The sequence below is a fragment of the Plectropomus leopardus genome, chromosome 6, assembly GCF_026936395.1.
Source record: "Plectropomus leopardus strain MGB_pleo_1.0 chromosome 6, ASM2693639v1, whole genome shotgun sequence".
Lineage (NCBI taxonomy): Eukaryota > Metazoa > Chordata > Actinopteri > Perciformes > Serranidae > Plectropomus > Plectropomus leopardus.
Window position 1 is genome coordinate 34393540 of NC_142181.1, and position 17635 is coordinate 34411174.

General features: G+C 36.5%; 1 protein-coding gene across 4 annotated transcripts in view; it reads right to left on the minus strand.

Moving 5' to 3' along the window:
• pak4 (p21 protein (Cdc42/Rac)-activated kinase 4) overlaps positions 1 to 17635 on the minus strand; it is a 55965-nt gene that overhangs the window by 1956 nt on the left and 36374 nt on the right. For 3 of the 4 annotated variants that reach the window (XM_042486594.2, XM_042486595.2, XM_088079331.1), the window contains exons 9-11: positions 9572 to 9697; positions 7523 to 7657; positions 796 to 6346 (exon numbers count right to left, since the gene is read on the minus strand). In XM_042486594.2, coding sequence (XP_042342528.1) covers positions 6191 to 6346; positions 7523 to 7657; positions 9572 to 9697 — 417 coding nt within the window. In that variant the 3' untranslated portion in view covers positions 796 to 6190. Of the gene's footprint in view, positions 1 to 795; positions 6347 to 7522; positions 7658 to 9571; positions 9698 to 17635 lie in introns of those variants that run through there. The other variant, XM_088079330.1, reaches the window with a different exon arrangement.

The window sequence follows — 17635 nt, forward strand, 5'->3', positions numbered from 1 at the left end:
GACTGTGAAGGATGGCTTTCAATTTTCACTGAAACATGTGACACAGCGGTGGGGGGTGGGGGAACACTTTTTATGCACTTGTCAGTTTTGAGATTTTGGATTATTTTAACATGTCCTCTTTCAGATTAGTGGAAAGAAAACATCCAAAATACGCATTAAGGTTTATTTTAGTTCAGATGTCTGTTCCAGAAATATATGCAAAAAGCACATATTTAATGACATAATGCATATTTTGCATATTCAAACATAAAATTTTTAGAAAACTTGTAAAACAAGAAAACAGTTGTCTTAATGCAAGTAATCAACTTGGGAAGGTTCATGGAGATATCTGTTCAACAAAATCTTTTCTTTTTTTAAAAAAAATTTGTGGAATTTTTCAATACATATCTTTAAGAGGTCATTTTTTCAAAATCAGGTTTTTTTTTCCTTACACTCCCAGTCCGATATTTCCATATGAGTAGTAACCAAACTTTAGGTTTATTCAAGTCTATATGCTGAGGATTTTTACAGGGGAGTTAGTTTATATAATCAGTGTTTTCTGACTTATGAAAAGATAAAGAGATCTCCCCTGTAAAGACCTTTGAACATTTCAATATCATGCAATAATCCACATTGCAAAGTTGGATTACTGCATGCAGAAAATGAAAATATCCTACAAATTTTTTAAACCCATATTCATGTTGCTAAATGTAATCATAAAGTCTCAAGTTTGTTTATTAAGACCAGTTACTAAAAATGTAGATTTCTAAAGGAAGAGGCAAGTTAGGGTGGAGTAGAAATCAGACACTGCGCATTAGTTTTGCAAAATCTGTATTTGAAAAAAAAAAAAAGCAAAGTGAAGTCTATTTTTTTTACAATACCAGTGAGATTTACAAAAACAAAATGATGCAGGAATGGTTGTCAAGACCTGATGTTTGTCAAAACATGTCAAAACTGCAACAAAATCAGCGAGTCAGTGAGAATCAGAACAGTCCGTCACATATTTGATAGCACAGGCTGGTTTGTCAGTAGTGGTCAATGAGCCTCAGTAAAGTCCTGCAAGAAGCAAGAGCACTCACTCAACCCAACAATCCCCCAAAAAATGTTTGTCAAGACGTTGTTGAAGGCACTAAACCCTGAGCTGCTGCACAGAGCTGCTCATTGGCTATGAATAAAGAAATCAACAGAAAGCTTTTGGAAGCTCTGGAAACTGAGGTGAGAGGAACGACAATTTTGAGGCAAAACGGAGGAGGATGTTAGTGATGAAATAAAGGATCAATGTTTTAACACAGGTGCTACATATGAAATGCACAAATGTAACATATTCCTAGTTTGCAGAAACGTACAATGCCAACACATATTCTGGTGATTCGGATGGCAAAATGAAATTTCGCTCTAGAAGCAAAATACTTCATTCTTGTGACAGTCTTTTCCAAAAAAGAATTATCTGTATGTGAACTTTTTTTCTTAGAATTATGACTTCTTAATTCACAATATCTCGCATTATTTTTTCCTGCGACTGGCCTTAATATTCTGTCAAATTTATAAATCCCAACATTAAGCCCTATTCGCACGGGATTAAAGTGTACCATTAAAACGATTTTTTTAGGTGGCTAAAGTATGTTTTGAAATGGCCCCGTCCACAGCAGGACATCGCTTAGCTTCCATGCCGGTGGGACTGTACTTTATTTATCAGAGGAGGAGGGTGGAAAGGGTGTGACTCTTTCATTTAAAATAAATATAAAATACTACATATTCCAGTTGAATGTGTCTACCTAAACCAAAATTAAACACACAAGTCACTTCTCAGTGCTTTTTTTAAAATGCCTTACCCATTTTGCAGCATTCCTTCCCTCCCTCATAAATGACAAACAATCGCTATCACTAACTACTGAGGGAGGCCAGCGCGGCGACTAGGAGCATACGCAGAACACCGAGTCCAGTTAAAGTCTGACTGAGGTGTTTTCTATGACGGAATAGCTCAGCTTCCAATCGCATCATCTGTGTGTGTTAGTACTATTTCTAGAAATCATGGTGATGCCGATTTGAACACGACTTATATTCCATGAACCATATCTTTGCTTAAATATAGCAGGTATTTGCACTGGAATTTGTACTTTACAAATAATGGACATGGCTGATTCACATGGGATTAAAATCAAAAACATCCTCTGCAATTATTACTAATTAGCGGAGGTCGCCAGCTAATATTTGTCCCGTGTGAACAAGATTTTAGTCAGTCAACTTCACTGTTCCACCAGATTCCTCCAGATTCAATTTGCCAACATTTAGCAAGAAGAAAGTTTCCATTTTCAGTATTAAGTCTATTTTTGTGTGAATCACAAAGACGTGTTTATCTCAGAACGATTCAGAAGATTCCAGCTGGATCAATACTGTAATTTGAGATTCTGGCTGGAATATGAATATATATCACAGCCCAAACTGAATTACCTCGACTCCACCTGATTGTCATTCAGCTCAGCCGTCACGTCTATGATTTCAAACATAAAATATCATCACATATTTCTGAATCTGACATTATCAGGAAAAAAAAAAGGAAAATAAAATTAAAATAAAAAAAGAAAACAAAAAAAAGAAAAGAAAGAAAAGACAGAAACATGAGCTGAAATTTTACTGTCTGGTAAGCAATCAGGGAGGCGAAGTATGAAAATAACTAACCAGAAGTTTCTTATGAGTGAAAGTTTTTGGGTTTAAGATTAACCCAAGTTCAGTCTTCAGTGTCTCAAAGCTGCTGCACGCAATCGTGATGTTTTTAGGAGGTGGGCGCTAACATAGACTCACTGTATTTTGGGACATCACAGTGGTGTCCACACCTGACCTTAAGTAATACTTTAAGTTCACAGTTACCAACGCGCGCCATTTCTGCAACGAACATGGTGAGTGGAAAGGATATTGTGGCATGAAACTCCAGGGAGGGGAGAGCCTGTGTTGGTAAAAGACTGTTTCCAGGGTGATTTTAATCACAATAAATACAATAAATACTAACAAAAAATCTGAAATGGTCATACAGCATTTTAGGTCTCTCTTTTTCTAAAGTTATTCCATGTTATATTCTAAATTTCACAAGTTTAGACGTTATGTAACACTGCCAGACATGACAGACTGCTGTCAAAAGATGGATAATAACGACCTATAAGAGTTTTAAAATAACAATTTTACTGTATTGAATGACATTTGTCTAAAAAAGCTTTTAGAGCATTGGAAATGCCTGGTTACCATGAGTTGGTCTATTTATCTTATTCTGTTTTTAGTTTTTTTTTTTTAAATCAATTTTAATACATACATATCTTTTTTTAATGGCCTATTTTTAGTATTATTATTTTATTTAATTGTTACATTTTTGATCAGTTCTGACTCATATCTTTGTGCCTTTTATTGGTTTATTCTTTATCTTAATTATTATTTCATAAGTTTTTAGCTTAATGGATTTGTTTCTATGGTCAGTTTACATCTTTGTTGTGTAACTACAACTTGTATCTCGTACTTTGTGCAGCACGTTGTGCCCTGGAATGAAATGTGTGTTATAAATAAAGTTTTGCTTGATTAAAAACGCAACGTTTGGAATACACTGAGTGTAGTCCTGACACTGTCTCCTAAGTTTTTATGATTTCTCCTTAATAAACGGTCTAAAAAGCTGCACATCAAACATCTGTTTTTTTGTGTAGCACTCTGACACCTTTTACCAGCATTTAAATTCTGAGACATGAGAAAATTACTTTAATTTCTTTGAAAAACATGGGAAAACGTAGTGAGCAACTTGGCAAGAAATTGAACTGCAAAAAAATAGTAAAAGGTGACAAAGAAATAATCTGAAATTTAGCTTTCGGAGGAGGAGGTGTTATTAGACATATTATAAAAACGAGGAAAATATTTTTTAAATTTTTTTAAAAAAAATTAAAACATTAAAACTTTTATTTCTTTTTTCCTTTTTGCTAATTTTCAGGTAATTTCTTTAAACTTTTTAATAACATTTTGGCAATTTTTTCTGTCAATTTCTTAAGTTGCTTGCCGCGGTCTTCCCAAAGATATCAAGCCAATTTGCTCAGGTTTCAAAGGGTTAAAGCAGCAAAGCAAAATTACCACAGCAAGTGTTCCAAAATACAGTGAGTCCACGTTACATTTGCTCCCCTAACACCGGTTTGAAAACAGCAGGAGGGCGATGTTTATTTTGTACATGAGTCCAACTAAACATGACTAAACATTTTTTTTATAACTTCCAAGAAGTGTAGCTACAAAACATCAATGATCAGTAACAGCGACTTTAGTTCATGGTCACGTCATTCTCTCCAGATCATTGCTCGCTGTGCTTTGCAGTTATTATCAACAATATTAGAAAATTAGCATGGAGTACTTCCTGCTCATATCCTACTCTTGGTACAAGGCCTCACAGGCAATGGTTTTTCCATTTGAGTACAGTGCATCTCTACAGCTGCAGTATGTAATTGTATGTGTAAAATGTAGTGTCTTTAATACAGCAAAACTATATCAAAACACCTGTTTGCAAACTCCCTCACAACTTGGGCAGTGTAATCCAAGTCTCATTTAGGCCTTTTTAATTTCAAAACACTAAAAAAAACAAACTTAGCATTAGAGTCTGGCTTTCAAGACAGCACACGTGTTCCACTGTCAGTTTTAAATGGTATGATTTTTGTGAAAATTCATGTAATTGGAGGGCATTAATCACATAACTGGATAAACAGGACTTTGATTACGCTGCACCAGTTGTGAAAGAAGTTTTCAACACATGTTTTGATATTGTTTTGCTATTGTTTAATATGGTCCCCAATAAATCAATAAATCAATATGTTTTCCCTTTGCCATGGAGGCATGTGAGAAAAACTAAATTTCTTCACAAACTCAAGGTAACCTGGTATGACTGATTGATATAAAAGTGGTTGTTTTGTATGTTAAGTATTCCATCTCTTGTAATGACATCTTTGGAAAAGAAAAAGAGAACATGTAAAAAAAAAAAAAAAAAAGACTTTTTGATTTTTTTTGCTTCATCAGGATTTTATACCCATTCAGTTTTAAGGGGGTGTCTTGTATGCTGTCTTTTCATAGTTCTGTAAAACAAGTCAGTACGTCCTATCTGGTCTTGTCAGAAAATAAAAGAAATTATAAAATGTCTAGTGTCTATTATCTGTGCGCTGGAATCAACCGGGAGTGCAGCTTCTATCTCTCATCGACAGTGCTTCAAAAATCATCACATCTCTCTCTAAAATAAACCTTGAAACAAATCATAATAATAATTATAATAAAACAATCACAAAATAGAGATAGCAAAACATCAAAACTGATATATCTCTCTATGTTCATTGTACTTACACAGGAAAATAAGGAGGAATTAAAAAAAACAACTCCAGTGTTTACCTTTTGACTTAGTGTGTGTTTGCTTGTTTACAACAGGAAGTTAGTATTTATAGGGCTACAAAATAAAAGTCTGTCTGACTCACATCTGAGTCAAAAGATTTCCTCCCTCAGTAGTAAGTTCTGGGTGTGATGAGGATAGTGTTTGAGTCCGCGAGAGAAATCTGTAGTGACAAAATTCTGCTTCCAGATCATCAAAGAGTGATATTAGAACATCGCTCTGTGTTTCTCTAAAGTCAGCCAATGGGCTCACGGCTCCTTCAAAGCATCCGACTGGTGTGCAAAACTCCACCGTCACACTTAAAATCCAGGAAAGGTCCCATTGTAAAAATAAAACAGCCACAATCGTTCCAGGTCCGAAATTAAAAGAGAATGTTTAAATGAAATTGGCTAAAATCATGGGACAGGCAAGTTGTGGCTTCTCTGCTCTCACACATGCCATGAAACACTGTATTTAACAGTGCTGCCAACATAGGCTTACTTATACACACACACACACACACACACACACACACACACACACACACACACACACACACACACACACACACACACACACACACACACACACACACACACCATCTTATTGCCTCTCATTAAAGGAATACAACCCCAGTTCAGTGATTCACATATGAAAAAAATAAAGAATACTCCTGCACATCCAGTTTACACTCTGCAGCTCACAGATCTGACAGTTTTGCCCGACCCCTCATCCGTGACCTCTGACCACTGTGGGCCGCCCCTCTGTGTGCAGGAGTATTCTGTTCCACCTGAACCTGCACATGCTGCGCTCCATGGTCTGGAGGTCCTGGTGTCACATGTCTCATCTCATCCTGTTCTGCCGCATCAGGGGGACGATGCAGGACGGCGGGCCCGCCTTCGTCAGGAAGGGGTGTTTAAGAAGCTCGCTGGCTGAGGCCCTCTGAGCCGGGTCTCGAACCAACATCCTGTCCAGGAAGCCCTTCAGCAGCGGGGAGACCTGGGAGGGGAAGAGAAGAGAGAGTGTGAAAATGTTTCCATTCAAATCGCGTGAAATACCAACCTCATATGAGCATACAAGCTTTGTTGCAATAAATGGGATTTTTTTTTAAATTGACGTGATGCCATTTGGTGCATTTAACCTTCGTAATTTTAATTTGCTTAATTGGAGGGTTAATGGAAACCTGCCTAGTGTGCATGTGGTAATCCATTGCCTTGATTCCCATCATGCAGAGTTTGAAAAACTGTTTCAGCCATGCATTTGTGTCACAGCTGTCAACAGCTTTGTGTCAACGCAGTGTGGGCAGTTTGAGGACATGACTGGTGTTTGGCTTCCCTCCTTGCTGCCTAAAGCTCCCGTCATCTAGCGGACTTTTTGCAGGACACAACACCAGTGGATGAGTGTGAAACTCCAGGCGCTGGTAGACCAGAAGGAAGTTAAAATTAACATTACCTTTTGTTCAAGTCCACTCAGTCAACTCGATGCTTTCTGCTGAGGTGATGAAGTTTTGACGTTGTGCTGTACAGGTTAGCTAGTTGGTATTACAAAAGACACACTGTACGGAGATTTTTCTTTTTCCAGCTCAAAATGATCCCAAAATTTGGACACTGTCTGTCATGGACAGCCCTACATGCAATGTCAAAACAAAAAACAATTCATAAAATCTAACTTCCCATGTCTGCACATTTTTAAGACTTTTGAAAGATTGAGTTAAAATATTTTAATAATTATAAAGACCCATATCTTCGATTAATCAATTCAAGACCTTATAAGGCTTATTTTGGGATCCACAGGAACCCTGGTGCAAAATGAGCATATGCAAACATCAAGTACATCATGCACACTCCCCCACCTGTCCAGACCATTCCATGAGGTGAGGTGTGTTTTTGTATCTGCACGGTTCCAGACAACACTTTCATTATATTAGAGCAGTTCTTTATATGTATAACTTTAAACCTGCCAGTTGTCTTTTCTGTTGCTCTTGCAGAAGCAAAGTATTTCTGTTATAATTCAAACCACTTTTTGCACATCTGATTTTTTTGTTTTAGCTGAGGGAAACCACAACACCAAAGGGACAAGCCCAGATGTGTGTTTGATGTTGTGATGACATCCCTGATATCTGCAACCGCTGCTTCACATAAAGTGATCTGTCAAACTTTGTTTTTGACTTTGTACCTTATGCAGGTTCTTCAGTTTGGGAGGCAGGTTGTCTCGGATCATTTTCATGGCTTTGAGCGGCGGCTCGTTGAAGTACGGCGGTTCACCGTCCACCATCTCTATGACCATGATACCCAGAGACCAGATGTCCACCTGGACAGAGAGCCAAAAAGAAAGTAGAAGAAATGAGCTAAAAAGTTAGGATGCCGTGGAAAATGTAAAAACAGAATGCAATTATTTGCAAATCCTTTTCAACGTATTAAATACAGCACAGAGACAAGAAATTTAATGATCAAACTGACAAACTTGATTACTTTTTGTACTTTTTTGATTACTCATTCTGAATTTGATTCCCGCACCATGTTCCAAAAAAGTTGGGACAGGACATCACCTTTGTACCTCTGTACAACCTAAGCTAAAGAGGTTACTTAAGTCACTAAACTATAATAATTGATCAAAGCATTAAAATTGTGTAATTACAAAAAATATAATATCTACCCACATTTTTTCTTTTTTATGAGACTTTACAAGTAGGGATGTAACGATTCACTCAGCCCACGATTCGACAAGATTCACAATATTGGGTTCACAATCCGATTTTCTCACGATTTTTTTTTTAAATACAAAATGAGATTACAGAAAAATTATGGAAACATTATACAAAATACTGCATTTTCTCTTCTTTTCTATATCAAATTAAACAATCCCTTTCTATTTCTGAGGTGGGGTATAAATGCAAAACACAAACTATGAATGCATTTCTGGACATTCACAATGTCCCCTGCTGTTAAAAAAAGCTTTCACTGGGACAGAGGTGGCTGCTGTGGAAAGGTTTGCTTTTTCTAAAAGGGGAAAGCAGAGGGGGCAAGTTTGAAGAACTAAGTTGGCCATTTCTCTCTCACGGGTGATAAGTTGGGCTCTCTCTTTGGCTCTTCTACTTGTTTGGGTGAGCGGGGTTTCAAATGCGCTTGGTATGGCCGTGTAGTTCTTCAGGAGTAACGTGTGAAGGCGGGGCTGACCGGAGCTCCTCACTATGATGCCAGCTCACATGCTGCATCACGTTAGTTCTACTGTTTGTGTAGTTCAACACTCTCTTGCAATATTTGCAGACTGTTTTTGTCTTTTCTGTTATCTTTTCGCCTTTATTTCTTTCTGCATGAGGAAGCTCAAATGCCGCAACACTTCCGATATGAAACTGGAGGGGGCATCTTTTATTTCAATGTCACCTGTCGTGGAGCCCTGGATTTGTCTTATCTATGTTGGCTGCTGTTCAAAAAGAGTATTGCGGTTCATTTTTCACTTCACAATTTGAATCTCACATACTTTTTATCGATTTCACGGTCTCACGGTGCATCGTTACATCCTTATTTACAAGATAAAAACACAAAACCTATTGATCCACAGATTTCTAAATGTAGAAACATAAAGCAGATATTTCTTACCACTCCATACGTTATTTGAACTATTTACATTATTTAGTTTTTGAGATATGCTCATTTTCATGAGCAGAGTGAAAAGCCACTGTGCATTTACAAGTGGTTGTGCACCACATGTATTGTAGCACAATGACATCATTACAAGCTAACAACCTGATGACACAGAAGACAGAGGCTTTCCTTTTCTGCTGCAAAAAGAATGAATGCTTTAGCTATTAGGGCTCTTATTTTAAATAAATTTAAACAAGATCATGCAAACAACGATCCCCCACAGCTGCCAGTGGGATGCATGTTTTTAAAGGTTTCAACTGTTGGACAATTTACCCACACAGTTCTTCACAAAGTGGTAAACCTTAAACAATCCTTGCTTGTTAATAATTTATCTTTGAGGATGTCCCCTTTATACCCCATCATAATACCTTAATCTGTTAGCAATTAACCAGTCTTTTGTTGCTCCAATTCCAACTTTTTTTGTACTGTATTCATTTAACATAGGTCAAAAAAACATATGCTGATCATTGCGTTTCGGTTTGTTTTTTTTAAAACAGCGTCCCAATTTTTTTTAGAATCGCAGTTGTAGATGTTCACATGACAAATAACACTAATTTCCCAAGGGAAGTGTGAGTGTCACCTCTGGTCCATAAGGCAGTCTGGAAATGAGCTCTGGTGCCATCCAGTATGGCGTTCCCACCAGAGACTTCCTTCTTTGCACTTCTTTAGACACCTGGGCACAGAAACCAAAGTCTGACAGCTTTACCTGGAGATAGATAGATAGGAGACAGACAAAGAGACAGATGAGAAGAAGAAACAGTGACCAAAAGTGACAAATACTTTGTCACAGTTCTGCATGTGAGGTTAACTCTTTGTGACCTATATTTCTTGTGTTGTGTTTAGGTGCCTTTCACAAGCTATTTCAGCCTTTGAAACCTGAGCAAATTGGTTTTGATTTCTTTAAAAAACCTACGGAAAAAAGTTTTAAGAAATTAATACAAGTTGACAAAAAATGACCCATGAATCAGTTTTTAAAAAGGGGGGGTTATTAAAAAAAAATCATTAGTATATTATTTTCTTGTCTGTCTTTGTTTTCTACTTTCTTTGTTTTTGTTTCACTTATTTTGAGGTGTTATTCTCGTTAATGTTTTTAATTAATCTTTCTCATTTTTGGACCATATTTTGTTAAGGTGCCCATTGCCTTCTCCCTATTTATTTTGTTTTCTATAAATCAAAGCAATTTGCTCAGGTTTCAAAAGGTTAAAGACATACAGTAACTCTGCATTCTCCTTTTTTTTCTTGTTATGTTTCTTGTGTAGAGAAAAATTGTGTTGCATGTTCTGTGTCATCTAATCAGCTTTTGTGATCAGCATTCTTAAAGATCTCTGATTTGACTGTGTATAGTGAATATTGGCTGATAATCAGTGGCTGATAAACCCGTGCACCCTTTATAAAGATCATTATATTGACCAAAATAATCAGACTGAATCATTTTTGTCTGTGCAGTTTTTATAGTCATCACACTATCAGAGTGACACTGATTGTCCTGTGACAAACCCATGAGCTGAGTACAAGCAACATGATGAGGATCCTGCAGGTGATTTTTTTTCTGCCTAACAGAGCACAACACTGCAGAAGAAGCACTTCAGCGTCACTGCGGAGGCCTGCTCGGCCATGCATACTGCTGCAGCCACAGCTCATAAAGACACCAAACCACAAACACTCATCAGCTGTCTTCAAAGACGCTTTGCCTTTACACAGTAGCTCATCTTAGCATTACATGTGTGACCTGCACATATACTTTGCAAAAATAAGACCCAGGCCAACAGATTTACTCGTTCATATAAAAGCAAGTAACTTAACAAACAAAATGTAAATTAATTAAGCTTATTCTCAGCAGAAATCACTCACAATATCAATAATGTTGATTAAAAAGAGGGTAAAACTCAACAGGGACTCAAAGGGAATAATGTTTTCCCTACTCACAGAAGAGTCTGTTCTTGTTTGTATTTCTGTTGGGACATTGTTCTGTCCCTTTTGTTTCTGTTCTGAATACATACATACATCTGCAATAATAACTGAAGGTAGTACAGTACATGGGGAGGTTTTAAGTTACTTTACTTCTCTGGACAAATGGTGAAAATAGTTACTCTGAATGTTAACGGGATTCTTAAACCGGCTAAGAGGACCAAAATTTTAACTAAATTACAGAGAGAAAAAATAGATATAGCTTTTCTACAAGAGACGCATCTCACAGAAATAGAACATAACAAACTTAAAAGGAAAGGTTTTAAGCATGTGTTCTCATCCTCGAATAGATCAAAACACAACAGAGGTGTGGCCATTTTGATTTCAGGGAATATTGTTTATGAACATTTAACACAAATAACAAACAAGGAAGGCACTTTTATTCTGATTAAGGGCAAGATTAATGGTGTTTTAATAACTCTGTATAATGTATATGCACCACCAGGGTCAGGGTGGGAACTCTATCAACAAATATTTGACAAAATAATGATGCATCAGAGGGAATAACAATTTGTGGAGGAGACTTCAATTTAACTTTAAACCCAAACATGGACTCCTCTGGTACAAGAATGCACAAACCCAATAATGCTGCTAAAAAAATCCGCACTTTAATGGCAGAGTTAGATATAGTTGATATATGGAGAGAAAATTATTTGTTAACTAAGGATTATACTTACTTCTCCTCCCCACATTCGACATACTCAAGAATCGACTATTTCCTGATGTTTAAGAAGGATAAACAGTGGGTGGAAAAATGTCAAATAGGATGTATGGATGTATCAGACCACTGCCCAGTTTATTTGTCAATAAACATAGGAACTAGACATAAAGAAACACTCTGGAAACTGAACTCTGGTATCTTAAATAAAGACACGGTAGAACATTTAACAAACGAAATAAAGGAATACCTAAAATTTAATGATAACGGAGAGGTGTCACCGACTGTGCTTTGGGACGCATGCAAGGTAGTAATGAGGCAAATTAATCGCTATGACATCCTTGCTTAAGAAACGCAGGAAGGAAAAACTGGATAAACTTCATAACGAACTAGAAATATTAGAACAACATAAAAATTCATTAAACTCGAATATAAAAATAGAGATGAAAATTTTAAAAAATGAAATAGACGAGATATATGCACAAGAAATCCAGAAAAAATTAATGTACACCAAACAAAAACACTATGAAGGAGGCAGTAAACATGCTCGACTCCTTGCCTTTAAATTGCGAAAACAACAAGCGGACAATACTGTTTACTCCATAAAAGACCCAGTGACTAAACAAACTTTTCATGACATTGATAATATTAAAAATTGTTTTAAAAATTTTTATGAAAAACTATACGCCCAACCACAGGTAGATAATGACACAAAAATGGAAGATTTTCTGAAATCATTGAATCTACCAGCTCTTTCTGAAACTCAAAATAATACATTAACGTCAGCGATAACAACAGAAGAAGTCAAAAACGCCATAGCAAGACTGAAAACAAATAAATCCCCAGGTCCTGATGGATACACAGCACAATGGTACAAAACTCTAAGAGATGTATTGACGCCTATCTTAGTGAAAACATTTAATTGGGTTTTGCAGACAAAAGAGACTCCAACTTCCTAGAGGGAAGCAACAATATCGGTTATTCCAAAACCAGGAAAGGATAAATCAGAATGCACTAATTACAGGCCAATTAGTGTACTAAACCTAGACTACAAGATGTTCACTTCTATTCTTGCTAAAAGATTTGACAAGATTCTAACACAGATCATACATTTGGATCAAACAGGGTTCATTCAAAGTAGACAAACCCAAGACAATATAAGACGTACACTACAGATTATTAGACATACTAACCAAAAAAATCTCCAGGCTATGATAGTGAGCTTGGACGCAGAAAAAGCCTTCGATTCTGTAAGATGGACCTTCCTATTCAAGGTAATGGAAAAATTTGGCTTTAATGAGACAATAATACAAACAATAGAAATACTATACAAAAACCCATCAGCACGGCTGAAGATTAATGGAGAACTCTCAGAATCATTTATACTTGAACGATCAACGAGACAAGGGTGTCCACTGAGTCCTCTTCTCTTTGCTATTTTTATCGAGCCTCTAGCTCAAGGAATAAGACAAAATGAAGCAATTGAGGGGATAAAAATGGTAGATGACCAGAAACTGGCGTTATTTGCTGACGATGTATTAATATATCTGAGTAATCCAACACGATCCTTACCAGCATTAATGACATGTTTAAATGAATACGGCTCTTTCTCAGGTTATAAATTAAATGTTCAAAAAACACAGATCCTTAGTTTTGATTACAATCCTCCTGCTGATCTCTGTCAGAAATATCAGCTAAACTGGGATGAAAAATCTATAAAATACCTAGGAATTCATATCCCTAAAGATCAGTCAAGATTAGCCGAAATCAATTATAAACCTCTTAAGGAAATCAAGGAAGATATTCATAGATGGAGCCTGATACCATATCTAAGCCTCAGCTCACGTATCGAATCCATCAAGATGAACATCCTACCAAGGGTTTTATACCTTTTTCAGTCATTGCCCTTAGAAGCACCAGAAAAACAATTTCAAGAATGGGACAGATTATTTTCTAGGTACATATGGGCTGGGAAAAAACCCAGGATGCGTTATAAGATACTCCAACTTTCAAAAGAAAAAGGAGGACTAGCTCTCCCTATTCTAAAAGATTATTACAAGGCAGCTCAACTTAGGCCTTTAATTTGCTGGTGTACACCTAGTTACAAGGCCAGATGGAAAAATATTGAACAAACTGGGAAAAGGTTTCCCAGTCAGTGCGTTAATTGGGGACCCATCACTACACAAACAACTTATCGATCAAGATAATCCATGGATCACTAATTCATTAAAGCTTCTGAGTGATGTATCAAAACAGTTCAATTTAAAAAAGACGCTCGAAGTCTTGAAATGGTTTGCTTATGACCCACAATTCACACCTAATCAACACGACCATAGATTCAAAGAATGGACCTCCTTAGGGCTTACAACATACTATTCACTAATAAATAAAGGAAGTTTCCAAGATCTCAAGGACAAATTTGGTTTACAAAACCAGGACCTATTCAGGTATATACAAATAAGAGACTATATCGGGAAAAAAAATTATAAAAAATTATGAACCTGAAAATGATACCCTACAGGTATTCGTAAAAGCTTATAAAGATGAACCTAATAAGAAGATAATTTCAAAACTATACACAAGTCTTTAATCTCTTAACAAAGAAAATACATCTAATGTAAAATCAAGATGGGAAACTGAAGGCAACACCATAATTGCTCAGGAGAACTGGAAGGAAATTTTTAAACAACAATGGAAAACAACAAATTCTCCGCTCTGGAGAGAATACGCATGGAAAAATGTCATTCGCTATTTCTATACTCCATATCAAAAGAGAACATTTTCCAATCAGACAGAATGTTGGAGATGTTGTGGAAGCGAAGAGGCGAATCACTATCATATATTCTGGTGTTGCCCTGTTGTGACCCCATTTTGGTTACGGGTACATCAAACTCTAGAGACTGTGTTTTCAACAAAAATAACTTTCTGTTTCAGTTTGTTGTATTTGGTGGATCTACAGGATCTGGATTGGAGGAACAAAGATAAATATCTACTGAGAATATTACTGGTGGCTTGTAAGAAATCAATAACGAAGAAATGGAGGGAGGCACCTAGTGTAGATGAATGGATTGATACAGTGTACAGCATCTTTGTAATGGAAAGAATCACTTTTAATTTAAGAACACAAAAAGAGGCATTTATTGATAATTGGCAAAAATGGAGTGCATTTGTCTCTACCATAAGACCGGATTTCAGGTAATTTCAATCTGTACTATCAGAATACTTATAAGTACTTATTACTTTATTTTTATTTCTTTTTTCTTGATTTCTCAACTGGAGGTTTTTACCAGTCCCCTTATGTATGCTTATACTTTTTCCTTGATACTTCTATACTCATCTATAGGTCTTCATGTTGATTGTTTGACTGTTTGTCTGTTTACATGTAAAATCAAAAACCAATAAAAAGTAAATGACAAAAAAAAAAGAGGGCAAAACTCAGCCTGCAATGTATGAACAGAGCACAAAGAAATTGCATAATAACAGTTGCGACAACTGTAACAGAAACGTCACATCTGTGATCACAATCTGTGTTTAAATGGTAAAAAAGTGTGTTGGACAGCTCAGCTCAGCAGAGCCACACATCTATGCATTCATCTTTCTCACACAGTCAATGTCTTGTGCAATTTTTGTCCACTTCTGAAACACAAACTCAGAGGGTTTATGCAAATGTTAACAAGTAAAAGTATTAACACCACACTGTAAAAATACTCTACTACAAGTAGAAGTCCTGCATTCAAAACCTTACTTAAGCAAAAGTATGTACTGTTATCAGCAAAATGTACAATGTAAAGTATGAAAATTAGAAATACTCATTGTGCAGTGAAATGTTCCTGACGCCTGACACCAGAATCCCATCAGTTGCTGATACAAGGCATTTGATTTTTAAACATTTACAGGACCGTGTTGTCAGCTGTGCAGGAGCTTGCACAACTTCATAAATGAGAGGAATATGTGCTTATAAATATGAAAATACAGTACTAATATCTGCGGGCAGTGACGCAGCAGTGACGTTGCAACAACGCTGTATGTGTGAAGACCAAAAGCATGAAACCATATATCCATGCATGAAACACGCTGCAGCTCGGCGAGGCTGAAGTCACGCTATTGTACATCAAAAACTATGGAACCTGTCATAGACTACAGGGTATTGCTACCACCTAGTGGTCAAAATAATGTACTCTTTACGCATCAAACTAATCTATATAATACTAGAAAATTAATATGTTAAATGGCTCCTATATACGCACATGTTCAGGTTATAACGGGAAACTGATCCTATGTTTTTATTCTAGAGTGGCAGCAATACGCTTTTGTAAATTTCTTAAAACTTTTTTAAGACTTCCCCTATGTTTTTAAAATAAATAAAACCAATTTGCTCAGGTTTCAAACGATTAAATAGCCTGTGAAAGGCACCTGAACATAGCAAAAGAAAACTAATGTCAATCTAGGTTTCAAAAGGTTAAGGTTGCACTCATTTACTCTTTCATGTCCTGTTGGGTAGCTTAATCTACAAAAATACATCATATTCTATCTGTATGTTTGTAGTGTGGCTGTCCCGTGAGAACCTGGAATCTAGAAACAGTTCAGTTTTCATGGTGTCAGAAAAATAGCTTTGTGTTCAGCTTTGTAATGATGCATTTTCCAGCCGATCCATGACTCATTCATTCCATCCTCCTTCAAGATATTACACAGCAAAGAGTCACTTAGACTCAGGGACCAAAATACTGCAACCTGACTATTTATTAACGATTTTAAACTGGCTAATTTTGTGTTATGGTTTTACTAGTTTTAGGTAACCTGATTTTATGTGTTTTTTAAGTGGAAGTATTGCATTTATTATTTTCATTATTAATGCAATTAACCTTGAAACTTGAGCAAATTAGTTTGATTTCTTTCAAAAAACAACAAGAAAATGACCTGAAAAGTGTGTTCAAAATAAAAATTATTCTGTAGAACATTTTCATGTGATTACTATAATTATAAATATAGATTTTGTACAGTACTTGAGTACATGTACGTAGCTACTTTCCACCACAAATGTTGACTTTGACACAAGAAACCGAGTTCCCTTTTTCCCTGGTCTCACTGTGTGACCATGTTGGTTTCATTTTCTGCAGAAAGCAGGAACTTGCTTGTCAAGTTGCAGGAAGTGATGTGGCACCAGTCTCAGTTGCACAGATGGTTTCAGAGAAGCACTTAGTTCCTTTTTATAACCAAGCTTTTCCATTTATTTTTTTAACAATGGGTGAAGTTCTAACAGCGCCTGCAGTGCTGCTCTGAGTTTGTGCATCCTGTGAGACTAACGTATTTGACATATTAACATTAATGATCACTGCATGATGATGATGCCTACTGGATCAAAAATAGCACAGATCCATTAACAATGTCTATGTCGACAAAGTTGTGCCTCAGCCTTGCGGTAAAAGCAGATATGTGCTGCTACTTATCAGAAAAAAGAACACTTTGATGACTTTATTTCTGTGAAACCACAAGCCGAACACTCGTCTCCTCTCTATTGTGACTCAGCTCACAGAGACATTTTCTGCACTGCTCTTGACATTTTAAAAGGAAGCTTTTTGACAGCTTTAACGGCCTTTTAATGCATTTGAAAACTTTTACTTCCTACCTAAAATTAGGGTTCCGGCAACATTTTCATGGACAACATTTCTGAACTTTTCCACAACTTTTCAAGAACCCATGAAAAAATGTCCATTTTGGAAAAGCATGTTGCTTTGCTGTGTCTGCAGTACTTTCTGGCCTGGTTATGGTACTTTTTTGCACAAACACACCCGCAGGAGAATCTCACTTGACAGAACAAAGGCCACCACTCTACATTCCTCACACATGTAACCTTTCTTCAAGTAAAAGGTTTAGCTGGTATTCATCATAGAGAATGAGCACCATGCGAGTTTCCTTCTGTATCACGCAGCACATAATCTGTTTGAGTTAAATCGCCGTATTTGACATTGCACGTCCTTCAATGTGACTATTGCCTATCGCAATGTCAGTGCTGAAATG